The 17,244-nt window shown below is 33.2% G+C and overlaps 1 protein-coding gene across 1 annotated transcript; it reads right to left on the bottom strand.

Moving 5' to 3' along the window:
* Nucleotides 1-7,178: 7,178 nt before the first annotated feature.
* On the bottom strand, nt 7,179-16,304 carry LOC141696884 (putative methyltransferase PMT14). Its single transcript, XM_074501020.1, has 7 exons — nt 16,121-16,304; nt 12,281-13,008; nt 11,570-11,780; nt 10,918-11,200; nt 9,963-10,349; nt 8,969-9,046; nt 7,179-7,752 (listed from the first exon to the last, which is right to left on the bottom strand). The coding sequence occupies exons 2-7, from the start codon at nt 12,920-12,922 to the stop codon at nt 7,515-7,517; spliced, it is 1,839 nt and encodes a 612-aa protein (XP_074357121.1). The 5' UTR covers nt 12,923-13,008; nt 16,121-16,304; the 3' UTR covers nt 7,179-7,514.
* Between the last annotated feature and the right edge of the window lie 940 nt (nt 16,305-17,244).

Below are 17,244 nucleotides of genomic sequence, written 5' to 3'. Positions count from 1 at the left end.
ATTCAAATATTTTAACACTCCCCCTTGATTGTCAAATGCGAGTTATTGCAAAGATTGACTGCCTCGTTAAAACCTTGCAAGGAAAAACCCAGTGGGATAAAAACCTTGACGAAGGAAAAAGAGTACAGCCTCCCCCTGAATAAAATGTCTCACATTTTGACATTTTGATGTAGCAAACTTTTTAACCTCCGCAGACCCATATTATTTCTCAGCTTCTCAAATGTTGATGTAGGTAGTGACTTTCTAAGTATATCCGCCAGATTATCGCATGAGCGAACTTGTTAAACATCAATATCACCATTCTCTTGAAGTTCATGAGTGTAGAAGAATTTTGGCGATATGTGTTTTGTTCGGTCCCCTTTAATATATCCTTCCTTAGGTTGTTTGATGCATGCCGAGTTATCCTCGAATAGAACTGTAGGACTGTCTGAAATACTTGATAATCCACATAATTCTCAACTATGTTGAATGACCGACCTTAGCTAAAAACATTATCGTCTTGCTTCATGAATGGCTAGTAACTCTGCGTAGTTTGATGAAGTTGCAGCCATAGTCTGTTTTGTAGACTTCCAAGAGATAGCAGTATCACAATATGTAAATAGGTAACATGTATGTGATCGCCCAAAATGAGGATCCGACATGTATCCAGCATCTGCATATCCAACTAGTCGTGATCTTGAATTGTTTGGGAAGAATAGTCCAAGATCGATTGTCCCTCGAAGATATCTGAATATATGTTTTATTCCATCCCAATGCCTTTTAGTAGGGTCAAACTAAATCTTGCCAACAGGTTCACTGCAAATGCAATATCAGGTCGTGTGTTGTTTGCAAGATACATGAGAGCGCCAATTGTACTGAGATATGGAAATTCAGGTCCAAGAGTCTCTTCATCTTGTTTTCTAGGATGGAAAGGATCCTTTTCAACGATTGGTGTGGTTAGTGGATGAGCTTTGTCCATATCGAACCGATCAATAATCTTTTCAGTGTAGTTTGATTGATGAACAAATATTCCTGAAGATAAGTGATTCACCTGTATATCTAAACAAAATCTTGTCCTTCCAAGATCTTTCATTTCAAACTCATTTTTCAAATAGTTAGCAGCATTAGTAATATCTTCAATAGTACCGATAATATTCAAATCATCCACATATACAACAATAATAACAAAACCAGTTGATGATCGTTTAATAAAAATGCAAGGACACACTTGATTATTAACATATCCATCACTCAATAAGTATTCACTAAGCCTGTTGTACCACATACGACCAGATTGTTTCAAACCATATGATGATCGTTGTAATTTAACAGAATATAAATGTCGAGGCTTAGTGTCCTCAATATTTAACCCTTCAGGAATTTTCATATAAATATCACTATCAAGTGATCCATATAGGTATGCTGTCACAACGTCCATCAAACTTGTTTCCAGTTTTTCCATACAAGCCATACCCATTAGAAAACGAAAAGTAACCCCATCCATCACAAGAGAGTATGTTTCCTGGTAATCAAAATCAGGTCTTTGAGAGAATCCCTGGGCTACTAGCCGGGCCTTATATATCATAATTTCATTTTTTTCTCATTTCGTTTTCATACAAACACTCATCTATTCCTGACAGGGACTACACCAGCTGGTATTTGGACTGCAGGTCCAAATACATTTCTCTTGCGCAAGGATTGTGATTCTTCTTGAATCGCAATTTTCCATTTTGGCCAATCATCTCGGTGTCGACACTCTTCCACACTTTGTGGTTCAGGATCGGAGTTCATAATAATATCAGATGCCACGGAAAAAGCATATACATCATCAACCTTAATACTCCCACGATCCGGTAATTTCACGTTATGGACATAATTCATTGAGATCTCATAATTTTCAGGTACCTTTGCTTCTGTGGAAGTATTTGCCACTTCTGGGGCATGTGCCACTTCTGGGGTAACATTTTCTTCTGGAAGCAATCCCACGTCTGGGAGTTTTGTTACAGCCACTTCAGGGGCTTGAACCTCTTCAGGAGGCAATAAGGGCAATTCCAATCAATTTCCGTTTTCGTGGTACACTATCTTTTGCACCAATAGGTCTACCATGCTTCTGGTGTGGCTTTGAATCACCAATCAATTCTTCAGGAATTGATTTCATAGTAGGGATTTCAACTCGTGTCGGAGCATTAACAGCAGGTATATGTGACCTTATAATATGTCTAGAGTCACTAAAGACATCCGCCATTTGATTAGCAATATTTTGCATATGAATAATTCTTTGAACTTCAGATTCACATTGATTAGTATGTGAATCAATATAATTTAATCCTGATGCATTCCATGATATTTCGGAATTTAATTTATGCAAATCATTATCTTCCCCTAATTTAGGGAACATAGATTCATCAAAATGACAATCAGCATAGCGAGCAGTAAAAACATCACCAGTTAATGGTTCCAGATACCTTATAATAGACGGAGAATCAAAACCAACATATATACCAATTCTTCTTTGAGGTCCCATTTTATTTCTTTGTGGTGGTGATATAGGAACATACACAGCACAACCAAATACTTTTAGATGAGATATATTAGGTACTTGACCAAGAACTAATTCTTGAGGGTATTGTTTATGGTAAGCAGAAGGCCTTATTCTAATTATATTTGCAGCATGAAGTATTGCATGACCCCAAACATATATAAGTAACTTTGCCCTTAGGAGTAAGGGACGGGCAATAAGTTGAAGTCTTTTAATTAAGGATTCTGCTAAACCATTTTGTGTATGTACGTGAGCCACCGGGTGTTCGACTGAGATTCCTACTGACATACAATAATCATTAAAAGTTGCAGATGTAAATTCTGCAGCATTATCTAGTCGGATTGATTTAATGGGATGGTCAGGAAATTGAGCTCAGAGTTTAATTATTTGGGCAATTATTTTGGCAAAGGCTGTATTTCGGGTTGTAAGTAGATATACATGAGACCATCTAGTTGACGCATCAATTAAAACCATAAAGTACCTAAATGGGCTAGAAGATGGATGAATAGGACCACAAATGTCACCTTGAATTATTTCTAAGAATTTCGGGGACTCGGTTTGAAGCTTAACTGGGGATGGTCAGACAATCAATTTTCCTAAGGAACATGCTGAATAATGAAGTTCGTCTTGGGATATTATCTTTTGAGTTTTAAGAGGATGTCCCACAGAATTTTCAACGATACGACGCATCATAGATACTCCTGGATGACCGAGTCTTTCGTGCCAAAGGGAAGTAGTTTTGGGTCTACGACTTTGGGGATGTTGACACTATGAGATTCAAGAACTCGTATACTCGTAACATATAATCCTGAAGAAATCGAGTGAAATTTTTCTAGGACCCTTTTATTGTCAACGGTGTTTGAGGTGATGAGAAGGTATTCTTTTTCATTCTCATTAGTAGTTTCAACGTGAAACCCGTTAAGACGGATATCTTTAAAACTCAGTAGGTTTCTAGTTGACTTGCTAGAGTATAGAGCCTCTTGTATGTGTATGTGTGTCGTATTTGGTAGAAGAAAACTAGCTTTCCCAAAACCTTCTATTATATTTGATGTACCCGATACCGTCCAGACATGTGAGTTGGTTTTAGTTAACTGTGAGAAGTATTTCTGACTCTGTAAAATAGTGTGTGTGGTTGCGCAGTCAACAATACATATATCTTCCATCTCTATACATGTATAAACGAAAACATCTTTATTAAAAACACACCGAGTACATAGAACAACAACATGAAACAAGTACATAAAATGAGTACATAATGGAAATAAGTAAAACACAAAGAAAATAAGTAAAGTAAGACAATACATATGAAGTCTAGTCGTCTAAACCATAATAAAGATTAACACCAGTGTCTATTTCATTTGAGGCCTTATTGACTGGTTCATTAACTAGATTATAATTAGCGAAGTTGGTTTCTACTCTCTTTCCATTATTCCTTTTGGATGAATCGTAGAGATCAACAAGATGTTTGGGTGTGCGACAAGTACGTTGCCAATGCCCCTCAGATCCGCACCTATGACAGATGCCTCAGTTCTCTCCTTCTTGGGGTGCCTTTCTTTTATTTGGCACTTCACGTTGCCATTTCTGGTGACCAGAGTTGTAACCATCACGTTGCCACTTCAGGTGGCCAGAATAATATTGATTGTGAAACCGACCACGGAAATTTTCACGTCCACGGTTTCGTCCATAATCCCGTCTTCCTCTATGCCCTTTCCCACGTTTATTCTTCAGAAATGACGTGTTATGTACTTCAGGTAACTGGGCAGAGCCTGTGGGACGTATGTGATGATTTTTCAGTAGCAACTCATTATTCTTTTCAGTCACAAGAAGGAGAGATATCAGCTCGCCATAATTCTGAAAATTACGCTCCCTATATTGTTGAGCCAGGATCATAGTGTTGGGGTGAAAGGTTGAAATGGTCTTTTCAATCATTTCAACATCACATAAAATTAATTTTGAGCTTATCTTGAAAATAACATAATTATATTCAGCTACAGATTTGAAATCTTGTAACCTCAAATTAATCCAGTCATATCGGGCAGATGGCAAGTGAACAATTTTCTGGTGGTCAAATCTATCATTGAGATTATTCCAAAGGGTGAGTGGATTTTTGATAGTGAGATATTCAGATTTTAGATCTTCGTGGATGTGATGCCTAAGAAAGATAATCGCTTTTGCATTTTATTCAACAGTTGGGATTTTTTCCGGGTCAATAGTATCTTTTAGGCCATTAGCACTCGCATCAAGGACCCATGACAAATAATTATTCCCCAAAACATCCAAGGCAACAAACTCTAATTTTGCAAGATTCGTCATTCTGAATAGATTTTAAATAAGATATAATATGTCACATAATATTTAAACAGGCAAGTTGAAATAATAACTTTATACAAAAGTTACGACGACATAGCCGACCATAAAACTTTTGATTATTACTTGGCGGCAGCGCCATCTTTATAATATTATTTGATGGCATAGCCATCTTTATAGATTTCAATCAGTAACATAAATATGTAATGATATTTAGAATAAAATGAGAAAAAGAAAACGTACCTCTTTTATGAAATAGTTTTAGTTGATAGGGACTCGTGCGTCAAAATAAGTCGTAGCTCTTTCGAGAATAAAGCTTCAGTTGGCCGTGGGTCAAAATAAGTCGTAGATCTTTCGAGAATAAAACTTCAGTTGGCAGAGACTCGTGCTGATAACGTGTTATAAACCTTAACTGAAAATATTAGTTATGTTTAATGTAGAGGAAGTATAGGAGAATAGAAGATGAAGAGAAAGTTGTCTTTCATTTCATTAGCTAAATGAGGTATTTATAGTAGTTGGTTTACAAGGCTTACTAAGTAAGCTATTCAAATCTTATTCATTAAGTATTACAAAACTTACTCAATAAGTTTTACGAGTCTTCCTTGATAAGTTTTACAAGTCTTCCTCGATAAACTTTACAAGTCTTCCTCGTTAAGATTTAAGAGACTTCCTCGATACACTTTGACAATCACTTTATTTTTATTCAAATATTTTAACAAAAATAAATTTATTACAGTTGATTTGAAAATTCAATAATAGATTAATTTATTCGGTTACGTTCTTCCAATAAATATTTTAACTTAGAATATTCTAATTTTATTTTTTCATCCTGATTCAATAGTATAATGTATTTTCATCAAGATAAATAGAGTATATTATATAAATTTATCCCGAGATCAATATTCTTAACTTTAAATTTTCTCTTTTTTAGTTTATATATATGTATTAAAATTATTAGTTCATGTAATTTGTAATTTACATTTTATTTTATTTTTTTAAAAAAAATTGTAACTTATAAATTATGATTTGCCAAACACATAATTCAATTCACTTAAAGTAACTAATCTTTAAAATTATCCAAACATGATTAACTTATAAGTTACGATATTTATATCATAAATTACGATATTTATATCACTTATATAACAATTTTTAACTTTAAGTTATAAATTACACATTTTAAGATACCCCTAACGTCCCCGTTTTTGGAAAACTAATAAGGAAAAAGTATAGATCCCATCCAAACTCTATCCGTTACCATCTCCATGTATGTGTAGCAGTCTGTTGTCGGTTGTCAGCTACAGAAACATCATCTTTCACAAGTAAACCATGAATTCCTAAATAGTCCTTACATAATACATATCCTGAAAAAGAACTATACCGACAATAATCCAAAGCTACAATTAGTAAGTGAATCATCGGATAACTATATTTAACATAGAAAATATGCAGACTTTCCGAAATAAGTTGACTGAGATACATCTATCACAATATTTCATTGCGGACAACCGCAATATTTTATTACGAAAGGTGAGTACTACCGCAATACTTAACTGCAGCAGCGGTAACCAATCCAACTATAAAAAAATCTAGAAAATATATAATAATCTCAAATAATTAACAAGATTCTTTTATTTGTTATTTCATTTGAAGCTAACAATTATCAAGAACTCCTGCAGCAGCTGTAACCAATCCAACTATAAAAACATCTAGAAAATATATAATAATCTCAAATAATTAACAAGATTTTTTTATTTGCTATTTCATTTGAAGCTAACAATCATCAAGAACTCCAATTCTATATTCATATTAATTGAACTCTCCCGAGAGAAGGAAATGATTTCTGGATTGAATATAAAGTTCAATTTTCGTACTTTGTGATGTCCCTTATTACTCCAAAAGATGCCCCAAATTCAATCAAAAAAGATGTTATGGTTAGTCGGCTCAAATAAAAAAGATATAATAATGAATCTTCTACGATTAACTAAAAAAATTATAAAAAAACCATTATAAAAAAAATGATCAATTTTAACCCTTGTGATACTCACTCACAGTTGAGTACCTCTTTTTATATAAGATACTATGCTAATATTTATATTAAGATACTGCTGATACTTGAATATTCCATATACCATATACAGGTTTCAGTAGGCTCCAGTTGGGTATCCTAAAATCTAGAATTGTTCACTTTTTTATTTTTGTAAATTTAATATAAGAAGACAGGTTAAAGTTGGACTTCACCTCATATCGATAAGATAAACATGATTAACAGGGGCATTATCATTCAGAACACCACTTCGATAAATATTTTACAATTATGTGTTGGAACATAACAAATAAAAAACAATAGAAAAACGGGGAACTTGTGCTCTTGAATATTCACTTGTCACAGCGATCAGTGCTCAATTTACATGACCATTATTCATTATTCTACAGTACTTCTTCATTATTTATATATTTTCCTTTTTATTTCGTTGACCTTCTAGCTATACTGCTATAATTCCAATTACATGCCCGGAGAAGGTTACCTACTGAAATTCTTTATAAAAAATGAAAGAAATGATGCAGAAATCAACAAATTATAGTTTTTATAACTTACAAATCCGGATCCCTTCGTGGTAGACACTTCATGACCATCCAGAATTATGCAGTGCATGATAATCTGCAAGTAACTCATAAGTCCACTGTTTTATTCATCAGTAGAAGATGTGCTGTTGTTGCTTCCGACCCAGTATCGTTTTGTAACAACTAATATCTTTTCAGGTACTAGAGGGCCATCTTCATGATCAACCATTTTCGTGTCCCATCTCATACCTCTGACAATTTGCTTTACCGTGTTCAAGACGTCAACTTCATCACGAAGGATAGCCGATCCTTCAGGCCGAAGTATACGATCCATCTCTAGAAGAATGTCCTCTAACTCGCACCTGTGAGGATCAATTGTGTTTGCAACTTGTGAATCCTCAATGTCAGGATGGGGCTTGCACATTAAGTGAGAGCCAATTGTTTAAAAGAATTGACCATATTAACGAGTACTAGCTTATAGCACGACCTTTTTTTATATTTATATGATATTGTTATTCTACTAAAATTGATAAATTTTAATCATATGATTATAATCGGAGATTGAGTTACACCGAATACATAAAAACATACAGAAATCTTGAAAAAAAGTCAAATTAGTATCCTGCGATGAGGTTTTAGACTCTAGTTAGAAAATGTTAGAAAACGTAATGTGTTTTTAGCTAGATAAAGGTAATTGGTTAGTTTAATTATAATATATCCCTCCGTCCCCTTTCACACGTCCATTCAAAAACAATTGCCACTTAATAAATGCCTATTTCTACTTTTAAAGCAAATTTAGTCGTCCGTTTGGCAATTCCGTTAAGTGGGCTTATTGGCTTATAAGCCCGTAACAGCTTATTGACGAGTGTTTGTCGACCCAGCTTATAAGTTGAATTTACAACTTATAAGCTGATAAGTTGAATATTGGTAACGACGTACTTTTTCACAACTTATTTTTGATTTTTCATTTTTTTATCAATTTTAATTTTAGAATATATTTTTTAAATGTTAATATAACTTAAAATATAAGAATTAAGATAACTATATATAAAAATTATTTATTTTAATTCATTTAAATAAAAACAATTATGACTTATAAGTTAAATTATCCAAACACTTATATAACTTATAAATATTTATTAACTTATCACTTATTACTCACTTATTCACTTTAAGTCATAAGTTACTTATTTTAAGATTTCCCAAACGGGCACATATCTTCCAAACTTATCCCTATTTTACTATTTCCAAGGTTTGACTCTTTTAAAACGTAGTTGGATTCCCAATTTTCAAAGTAACAATTAGAGGTATTCATTATAAAAAAATATCTAACAAACATTTTATTAATACGAGTGATCTTTTCAAAAGGGACAAATGGAGTATTATTTTATTTAGTATTTTATTTATTTAAATATAATCAAATCACTTTCTTTGTTTCAGCTTTAATCATATAGTATAAGATTATTCAAAAAAGTATTAGTGTACTACTTCATTGTTCTGCAACTATTATAGCATTAAGATAGTTAATGATCATACATGACTGATGCAAGGCATTTAAATAAGAAACATAGAACATACTTGTTTTGGTACAAGCTGAACAAACCACTTGCATGGATGAGGTCATATGTCCTTGGGTAAGTAGAAAAACCTTCACACCTGGAGAAACAAAGCGAAAAAGAGGAAAGTGGGATAAAAGCAGATTTAGTGCAACTTACAAGAAAGTAATTATGTGAGACAATTATACACTATCAAACTATCAAACACACTAGTTCTAACAATGTCAATTATACTATCACTGTAAAGGGTCATTAAACTTTAAAAATGCTAAAAATGGATGTATCATGTTGATCTGTTCTCACAACACACCATCTCTATTCTCTATATATTCGAAACATTATATGGAGAAGAAAATATGGTGATTACTAGGTGCCAAGTGCTAACACGCAATGAAACCCCTTTCCCGAAAAACTCTCTCTTACATTTATACCATTTCTTATCACCTCAAACATCATAACTTATGGCCAAATTTGTATCTTAATCTAGTTGATAAATATTGTAAGTAATGCATTTACACATGTTGAAAACTGGTTTCTTCTTCCGTGCCAAGGAAACACAAGGTTGGCCCATGTACTCTTTGGTAAAATTATGAGTTATTTGAGCATGTGTGTCGTGATAGACCTTTACTATTAAGGAAACTTGACCTATAGCCAAAAAGCCAAAAGAGAAGTTCTAACTTTTAAATTTTCCACACAATATGATATAATATTCCAATGTTTTACATATGCCAGCCAATTAAAGCCCTCCTCTTAGATATGGCTTGCTATTTTTTTATGTAAAAACCACAGTTGGGCTCATTAACTAAGCAAAAGTAAAAGAGGGAGACCTCTAATAAATCTGTGTTAAAGATGAAAACAAACTAAATTCATTTGGAAAAATATCACAAGTAACTGTACCCAAAACCAATAAATAAAACAATTAAGGTCATAAAAGAGATATAAGGTATTGTTTGAATACTACATGATAGGGAAAAAAATAAAAGATACTTAACAGAAAAAATATATGTCAGACATACCAATCATGATATATTCCAATCAGGCCTCTTTCATAAATGACGCCCAAAGTGTTTGGAGCAATAGTAGGCACCACATTCATTACCCATGATTTTGGCGAATTGAGCGCTGCTACAAACCCTCCAAGGCCAGCATTCATATCCATGATGTTCCGGTATCTTGTAGAGCCAATCAACAGTTTGATTCTTTTGTAGGTATCTAGACGATTTTTCCACAGTTGATTGTCTTTGTGATACAACTCAACTGTGACTTCTGGGACAAGTCCCTTAGCTATTCGAGGAGGAACTGCAAATAACCTGGCTGGGAACTTCTGTAACTCGCCTCCAGCTACCTCATTGGCACTAGATACCTCAGGGTAAGGGCTTACGCATGATTTCATTTCCTTGTACCTAAAATAGTAAGAGGTTGTAAAAAGGAGACAAATAAATAAAAAAGACTCTTAAAGAAAATAACCTCAATGCTAACTAGTGATGCATCTAACTAAAGTCGACCTATGTACACATATTCAAAGACTAACTTGTTTATCACTATAGAAAGTCGGGAACTATACAAAAAATTATCCAGTTCAAAGCACAAAAATCACTGAATTCTGATACCAGACACCAAAAAACTTGAGAAAAAAGATTACTACCTCTGTTGCATTTATTCTGCATAGATTATGTACTTTATCTAATATGAAATATCCCTATATTAAATATAAAATAAGAATAGGTTTGCATATGTTGTTACAATTTCTTAACCTACATTAAATAAGCAGGATCAATAATAAACCAGAGAGATGAGAAGAAAACATTATAAACACAATCCTGGATCAGAACAGTCGAATTAAATTTCTAGAGGCATTCCTATACCTTAGGTAACATGTTTAGTAGACAACGATACAAACCTTTCATAGCAACAAGAAAAGAGAAAGTGGTCAATATAGTAAATCAAAAACTGAAATGCACAGTGACCTACCAAACATTATCAGCATCACTAGATTGACAAATATTGACAGAATCTCTCTGGCAGGATTCAGCATTAATTTTCTTTTTCCAAATGGCAATATCACCCTTTTCATACTTCTTCTCCCAACAAAGACGTTCTGCAAGCTCTTCAATCTTTCTCTGCTCACCCTTGACTTCCTCTTTAGACCGCTTCCAAGTTTTATAGTAAGTCTTCCAATTGATTGGAGGGCCAGACAAGATCCAGTAGCCTCCAGGTCTAAGAACTCTATCAACTTCCATCAAGTACATTCCATCTGCGAATGTAAGCCGAGGTGCAGGAGTCAAGCCATGTTTTATCTTCTAAAGATTTACTTGTGAAGCAAACAAAATATTTCAACTTTTCTATCCAATAGATTTATTTGATAAACGCTAAAAAGTGCCAAGTATTTATTGGAGGCAAGCAAGCAGACTTCCTTCAGGTAATATTCCAGAGGCATCTACTTTTCAGAACAGCCCACCAAAAGAAAAATCCATAAAAAGTGAAATCAGACTGAACAATTAACTAGGTAAATCAACTTCACACGAGCCCGGATCTAACACATATTGTTATAACACATACTAAAGAATGTAGAGAAATGAGCATACATTTGAAACACTATTATGTTTCCAATATTATCATTTACCATTTGCAGTCCATGGAATTAAACAACGAGAACACTGAGCCATATCAAATGCTCTTGATGGATATGGAAGATGTATTGTTCCTAGAACACCAATAACTGCAGGGACTCCTCTTTCTAGAGCAAACTGCACTTGAGCTTCATGATTGTCCCTTGGCGCAAATGACATAGCCAATACATTTCTCTTCATCAAGGAAGCACCCCAGCTCGCAACCTATATCATAATAGATCCAATCAAGTGCAATGATTGTGATTAGATTGGAAAAGCCACAGACAGATTATGTAAATGGTGTAGTTGTGAAACTCTGCAACTACTCTGATCAATATGTCAAATAATCAAATAACTGTGTTACAAATGGACAATGAAGAACAAGCAATAAACCAGCACTGCATTGATAATTTATCATAACCATATATGACATAATGTACATTAGCACTGATGAATTACCCATGTATGAAAAGAAACAATCTAATTTCCTTGTTTCTTGATGTTTAGAACTGGTTATTACGTTCACAACAAAATCTGATCAAGATTAACAGCAACCAGTCTCTTGATAAATTTAAGCCTCCAGATCATTTTTCAGCAGCATTTAGTGAACATAATGAGAAAACAATGGACAATAATAAGAGAGAGCATGCTAACGAGGATGAACTAACAATAAGGATGTAATCTTTCACGTAGATGACAGAATTTATGCAATGAAAATATCATACCCCACAACCAGTATCCAGCGCAGTTCTTACAGATCCATCTTTAATAGGAATAACTGATGCAAGTTCATCAATATATGCATCTGCACCTTGTGGGAACATTGTCCCACCGCCTGGAAACTTAAAGACGTTACCATGATATTCCACCCAGTGCTGACCAGCCTTTTCATATGTCAAGGTTTTGTAAGGAACATTAGCATAATGAACATAATCACGGCCTTTTGGCCAAGGAAACTGAATAATATAGCCCATGGGTGCTGGAATAAGACATTTCAATTTTTCTTCTTGCGGGGGACAATGTCTTTCCCTATATATCATATTATCCCTTGGGAAGTTCATAGCTCTTTTTTGTTCTTGGCAAGGAGTATAATCAGTATATTTAACATCACATGGCTTGTATATCTTGGTCATAGGCTTTGAAGTATCGACTATTAAAACACTTTTGTGATGAGGCTCAAAGTCCAAAGTGGGAAATATGTTGCAGTCCGTTTGCTTGCTTATTTCCAGTGCTATACTATCACCCTTACCAAAACCACTCTTTTGCCATGCTCCAAGCAAATAAAAGAAACAGCATAAACCAAGTACAACAAATATAGACAGCGGGTTTCGTCCTCTATTACCAGGAGGGTTATTCTTGGAGCCCATATCGTGCTTCGAATAGAAACCAGAAGCCTGCCACTAATGTGTCTCTCCTAATCCGACTTCCTCAGAGCCTCAACACTAGCACGAACCTGCATAGGAAATTTCAATCTTTATGGGCCTTTCATAATCAAATCCGAGCAAGGATGTAACAAGTTGGTAGGAAAGAAATTAGTTAGCTACTTTTTAATTTAACTTTATTCTAGTTATTCTTACATATAATCATTTTAAAAAAATAAAAAAGTAACTACAATTAGAATTTTGGTTGGATTATAGAAGTTATTTTATGATGAAATTGAGAGATGTTATGATGGGTATGAAAAATGAGTGATTTTAATAAAACAGTATTCTTCACATTAATTAGAATTCCATTCAAATTACAATCATTAACTATATTGTTCGCGATACAAAATTTCTATTAAACAATTTAATAATATATATCTTTAAAAATGAAATGAATTTAAAATAACTATATAATATAAAATATCAATTTTGCAAATTTAGTTTCATCCGTTGCACGGGTAATTCACGTGCTTGTATAAATAATTTAGAGATAGGTGTGAAACATATATACTATTTTTGATTAAACTAAAATGAAATTATCAAAATGCATTATTTTAGACCAACGTAACCTTTTTTTAGGTCATGCTGGCCAAATATAATTCTACTCGACCCTTCTATATATATATACACCTAATTACTAGTCCATGCAACACTTTTCGTAACCAAATTCAAATTTTCTATAACAAATGCATCAGTGTTTAGTTGTTAATCATTCTTAACGTGCAATATTGTCAGAATAGAGCATTTGTATCAATTTGTAGCTTTTTTATTATGTGAATCTATAATGATCAAGTAATTAACAAATAGTAACTAGTGAATTAGGGCTGAAAAAATGTATAATCCTCGTATATAAAAAACTGTGCGTCATACACCAAGTGTTGACTGGAAACAGTGAGAAAATAATGTTGATGACATGGCAGTAAAAAAAGTATCTTAGGACTCTTTAGCAGATTTAAGCGGCCTCATGCTTCACATGAATCATTTTTAGACTGTACCAGTTATTTAGTAGAGATCATAAAACAAAAACAAACACACCAACCCTCAGTTAAACAATCTATTAATTCACGAGAACTAAATTTCTGCCTCTAATGATCCTAGTCAGCAAGATGTCACAAAAATTACATGACAAGACAGTAGCTAAATTGTTTTTATTGTGCAGAGGATAAGTCTAGAAGGTGAAATTAGTAGTCAACATTCCTTACAGCAGATGAAAAGCATATGCTATTTCACAACTTCCCTTACAGCAGGAAAAAGTAACTACATTCCAAGTTGGATCTATCTATAACAGTGACCAATAGATAGGTTCAGCAAAACACCTAGGATATAAAAACCATATAATAGGGATGGAGGATAAATTTTAGTAGGAGTTATAATTTGTAAGGTTAGAACATCTTCATAGAAAAGCTTAGCAAGGGATCATAAATAACTTAAGCACACTAACACTCTGTTTGGTCTGGAGAAATGAAATGAAACACTGTGGGAAAAATATAAAAGGAAGATAAGGATTTAAGGAAGAACCGTGAAAAAATCAGAGAGCGCAAATTTCTATGATGAGGCCACAGAAGCAAAGTTCGAATTCTTTCAGAAGCGAATGCTATGGAATATTTTATTCTCGTGGAAAAAATAACGTTATTCGCTTATCCTGTTTGCGTTCTAATCCAACTAAGCAGGAAGGAGAATGGAAAATTTATTTTCATATCAACTGATATGAGCTCCAGTTCAGATCGGAAGAAATGAAATGGATAAAAAAATACATTCCTACCAACCAAACTAAGTTTAATATCTGTAAATTTTGAAATATGGTCAGAAATCTAAGAACTGTTGGTTTGTCCTGCATTTTCATAAGATTTCCAAGAGTGTTAGAGAATGTAAAGCCACACAAGCTAGATTACATAGGCAGAACTATTAGTTAATTTGTTTGAATAAAAATTAATTATAATAGGATTTTATCTGCAAAATAATTGACATATTGCTTGAAAATGGACCAGTTTGAGGATCAGTGGTTAATAATTTAAATTAACAAAACCCGTATTTAACATTTGAAGTAGATCAATGAAGTGATTACTCTAATCAAAAAAGAAAAGTAACAAGTAATAAAGAAATAATTTACTCCGGCAGAGATATCTATAGATAAAGGTCTGTTACACCAGCTGAATACACCGGAAAATTGTTGTTTCTGTAAGGCCCACATTCTGCTTAGACAAATTCAAGACAAAACCACAGAATATGGCAAGCAAAATCTAATAGAAGATAAATTTATGACAGACAAAGTACAGCTATGATTACCACACTTTATCCTAATAGTTAAACAGATACAAATTAATACTCTGGCATCGATGACTTGAACCATGAAGAAAGAACACAATCAAAGATTTATTGTGAAAAATAAAGTAGGAATGGACTCAAGAATAAAGATTGTAGATATATGTCAGTACAAGAACTAAAGGGCATATGGAATTGGAGTGATTAGTATATAACATTCTATTAGTGCATAAATGGTGGTATGTAACTGATTTACTAGTAGAAATTCATCGGTGGTGGCGTCGTGGCGATTAAAGAGAAAAGAAGCGACTAAATTTAGACTTGCTGGCCTTTGTTGTTCTTGATCCCTTGTTCTTAATTTCTAATTTCTTTATATGTACACAGCTTAGATTTGTTATCCCTCTTTGGTAGAGTACTTAATTTATTCAAAACATCAGTATATAATATATTATGGCAGTGATGTTCCCACCTTAATTCCATTAGTACAAATATGACTCTTTGTGTACAAATATGGGTTTAATCTAACACAAACCTACATTATTCTTAGACAAATCCCACACAAACCATGAAATTTAAAAGAGAAAACTCTACTAAAGAAGAAAACTTTACCATAAAATATATACATGTATTGATAATTTAGCATGTACAGTGATTTCTTTTACACCATGGACAAAAAACACAAGCAACTAACTGCAGTTATATCTTTCAAGTGCTCAAATTCAACCAATTACATTAAAATTTAACACATGAGCTTTAAGCTGATGTATAATTAAGTAATGAGCAGCAAATAAGAAGAAGGGTATGATTAAAAAACATAGAAAGAAATGATCTGGGCTATAAAAATGAAGGACAATTGTTGAATAATTGAAGAATGATTACCTGAAAATGAAAGAGAGGGGGAGTAACGGGTGAGTGAAGGAAGAGCATCAGGATCTGAAAAACATAAAAGCCTTTCACCAGCTGGACTTCACACTCCACACTCATATAAATGCCCCACGAGAGAGAGAGAGAGATGTATTATTTATTATTTATATAAATAAAGTAGTGTAATAGAAGGAATGAAGCTGTAAAGAATGAAGGTGATTATAAAACTGTAGCAAGATTGTAGTGAAGGTAGTTAATGTGATATATTATATTATAATTTATAAATGGCGAGAGGAGTGATCGGACGGTGAAAAATTCGTCGGTGGTGGGCGATTGAATTATTAAATACAAATACACGGAGGAGACAACATTTTGACTCCTTGGACTTCGTTTGTTCTTGACCCTTGTTTTATTTTTAAATTTGTTTTTGTAATTTTGGCAGCAGATCCGAGGGGTGATGGCCAAAAATATCTTTTTTTTAGAAGTTATAACAAGAATACCACTTTTTGGAGTTTATGGCAAAAAATATCATTCTAATACGCATTTTAGAAATGGGTAAATCTATTACGCATCTGAAAAATGGGTATTACATAAAAAAAAAAGAAAAAAAAAAAGAAAAGAGAAGAACATGTGATACGCATGTCAAAAATGCGTATCACCAGAATCAAATGGGTGATACGCATTTTGTGAATGCGTATCTTATTTTTTATTTATTTTTTTATTTTTTTTTTCAATTTTTTTTAATACGAATTACCAATTTTTAAAATGCGTATTAGTATACCCAACTAAAAAATGCGTATTAGACGGGTATTTTTGACCAAAATTTTAAAAAGAGGTATTTTTGTCACAAACTCTAAAAAAAGAGGTGTTTTTGTCATTTTTTCGATCCAAGGATTACTACTATTCAAATCTACGATCTGAGATTTATGCAACACTCATTTTAAATAATTATTATTTTATTTTTTATTTTACTTTCTAATAATACATAAATCGGTCTTTCTAATGTGTGCGGGGCACACAATAAGCACTAAATTTTACGAGTTTGATACATTTTTATTGGTGGAGTTGTTATAAATGCATGGGGTCCATCAATATTTATGATTAGAGGACCAATCAAAATGCATCAAACTCATGAGAGT

Source organism: Apium graveolens, chromosome 11 (assembly GCF_009905375.1).
Source record: "Apium graveolens cultivar Ventura chromosome 11, ASM990537v1, whole genome shotgun sequence".
Taxonomy (NCBI): Eukaryota; Viridiplantae; Streptophyta; class Magnoliopsida; order Apiales; family Apiaceae; genus Apium; species Apium graveolens.
The sequence above is the reverse complement of the archived record's forward strand: the minus strand, read 5'-3'. Positions and strand labels throughout refer to the sequence as shown.

Bases quoted from the DNA above. Each gene is read 5' to 3' on its own strand.
- LOC141696884 (XM_074501020.1), bottom strand. From the start codon at position 12,922: ATGGGCTCCAAGAATAACCCTCCTGGTAATAGAGGACGAAACCCGCTG. The intron at 11,201-11,569 runs GTAAATGATAAT...TTACATTCGCAG, and splicing joins AATTCCATGGACTGCAAATG to ATGGAATGTACTTGATGGAA. The intron at 9,047-9,962 runs GTATGTCTGACA...TTGTTTCTCCAG, and splicing joins ATTGGAATATATCATGATTG to GTGTGAAGGTTTTTCTACTT.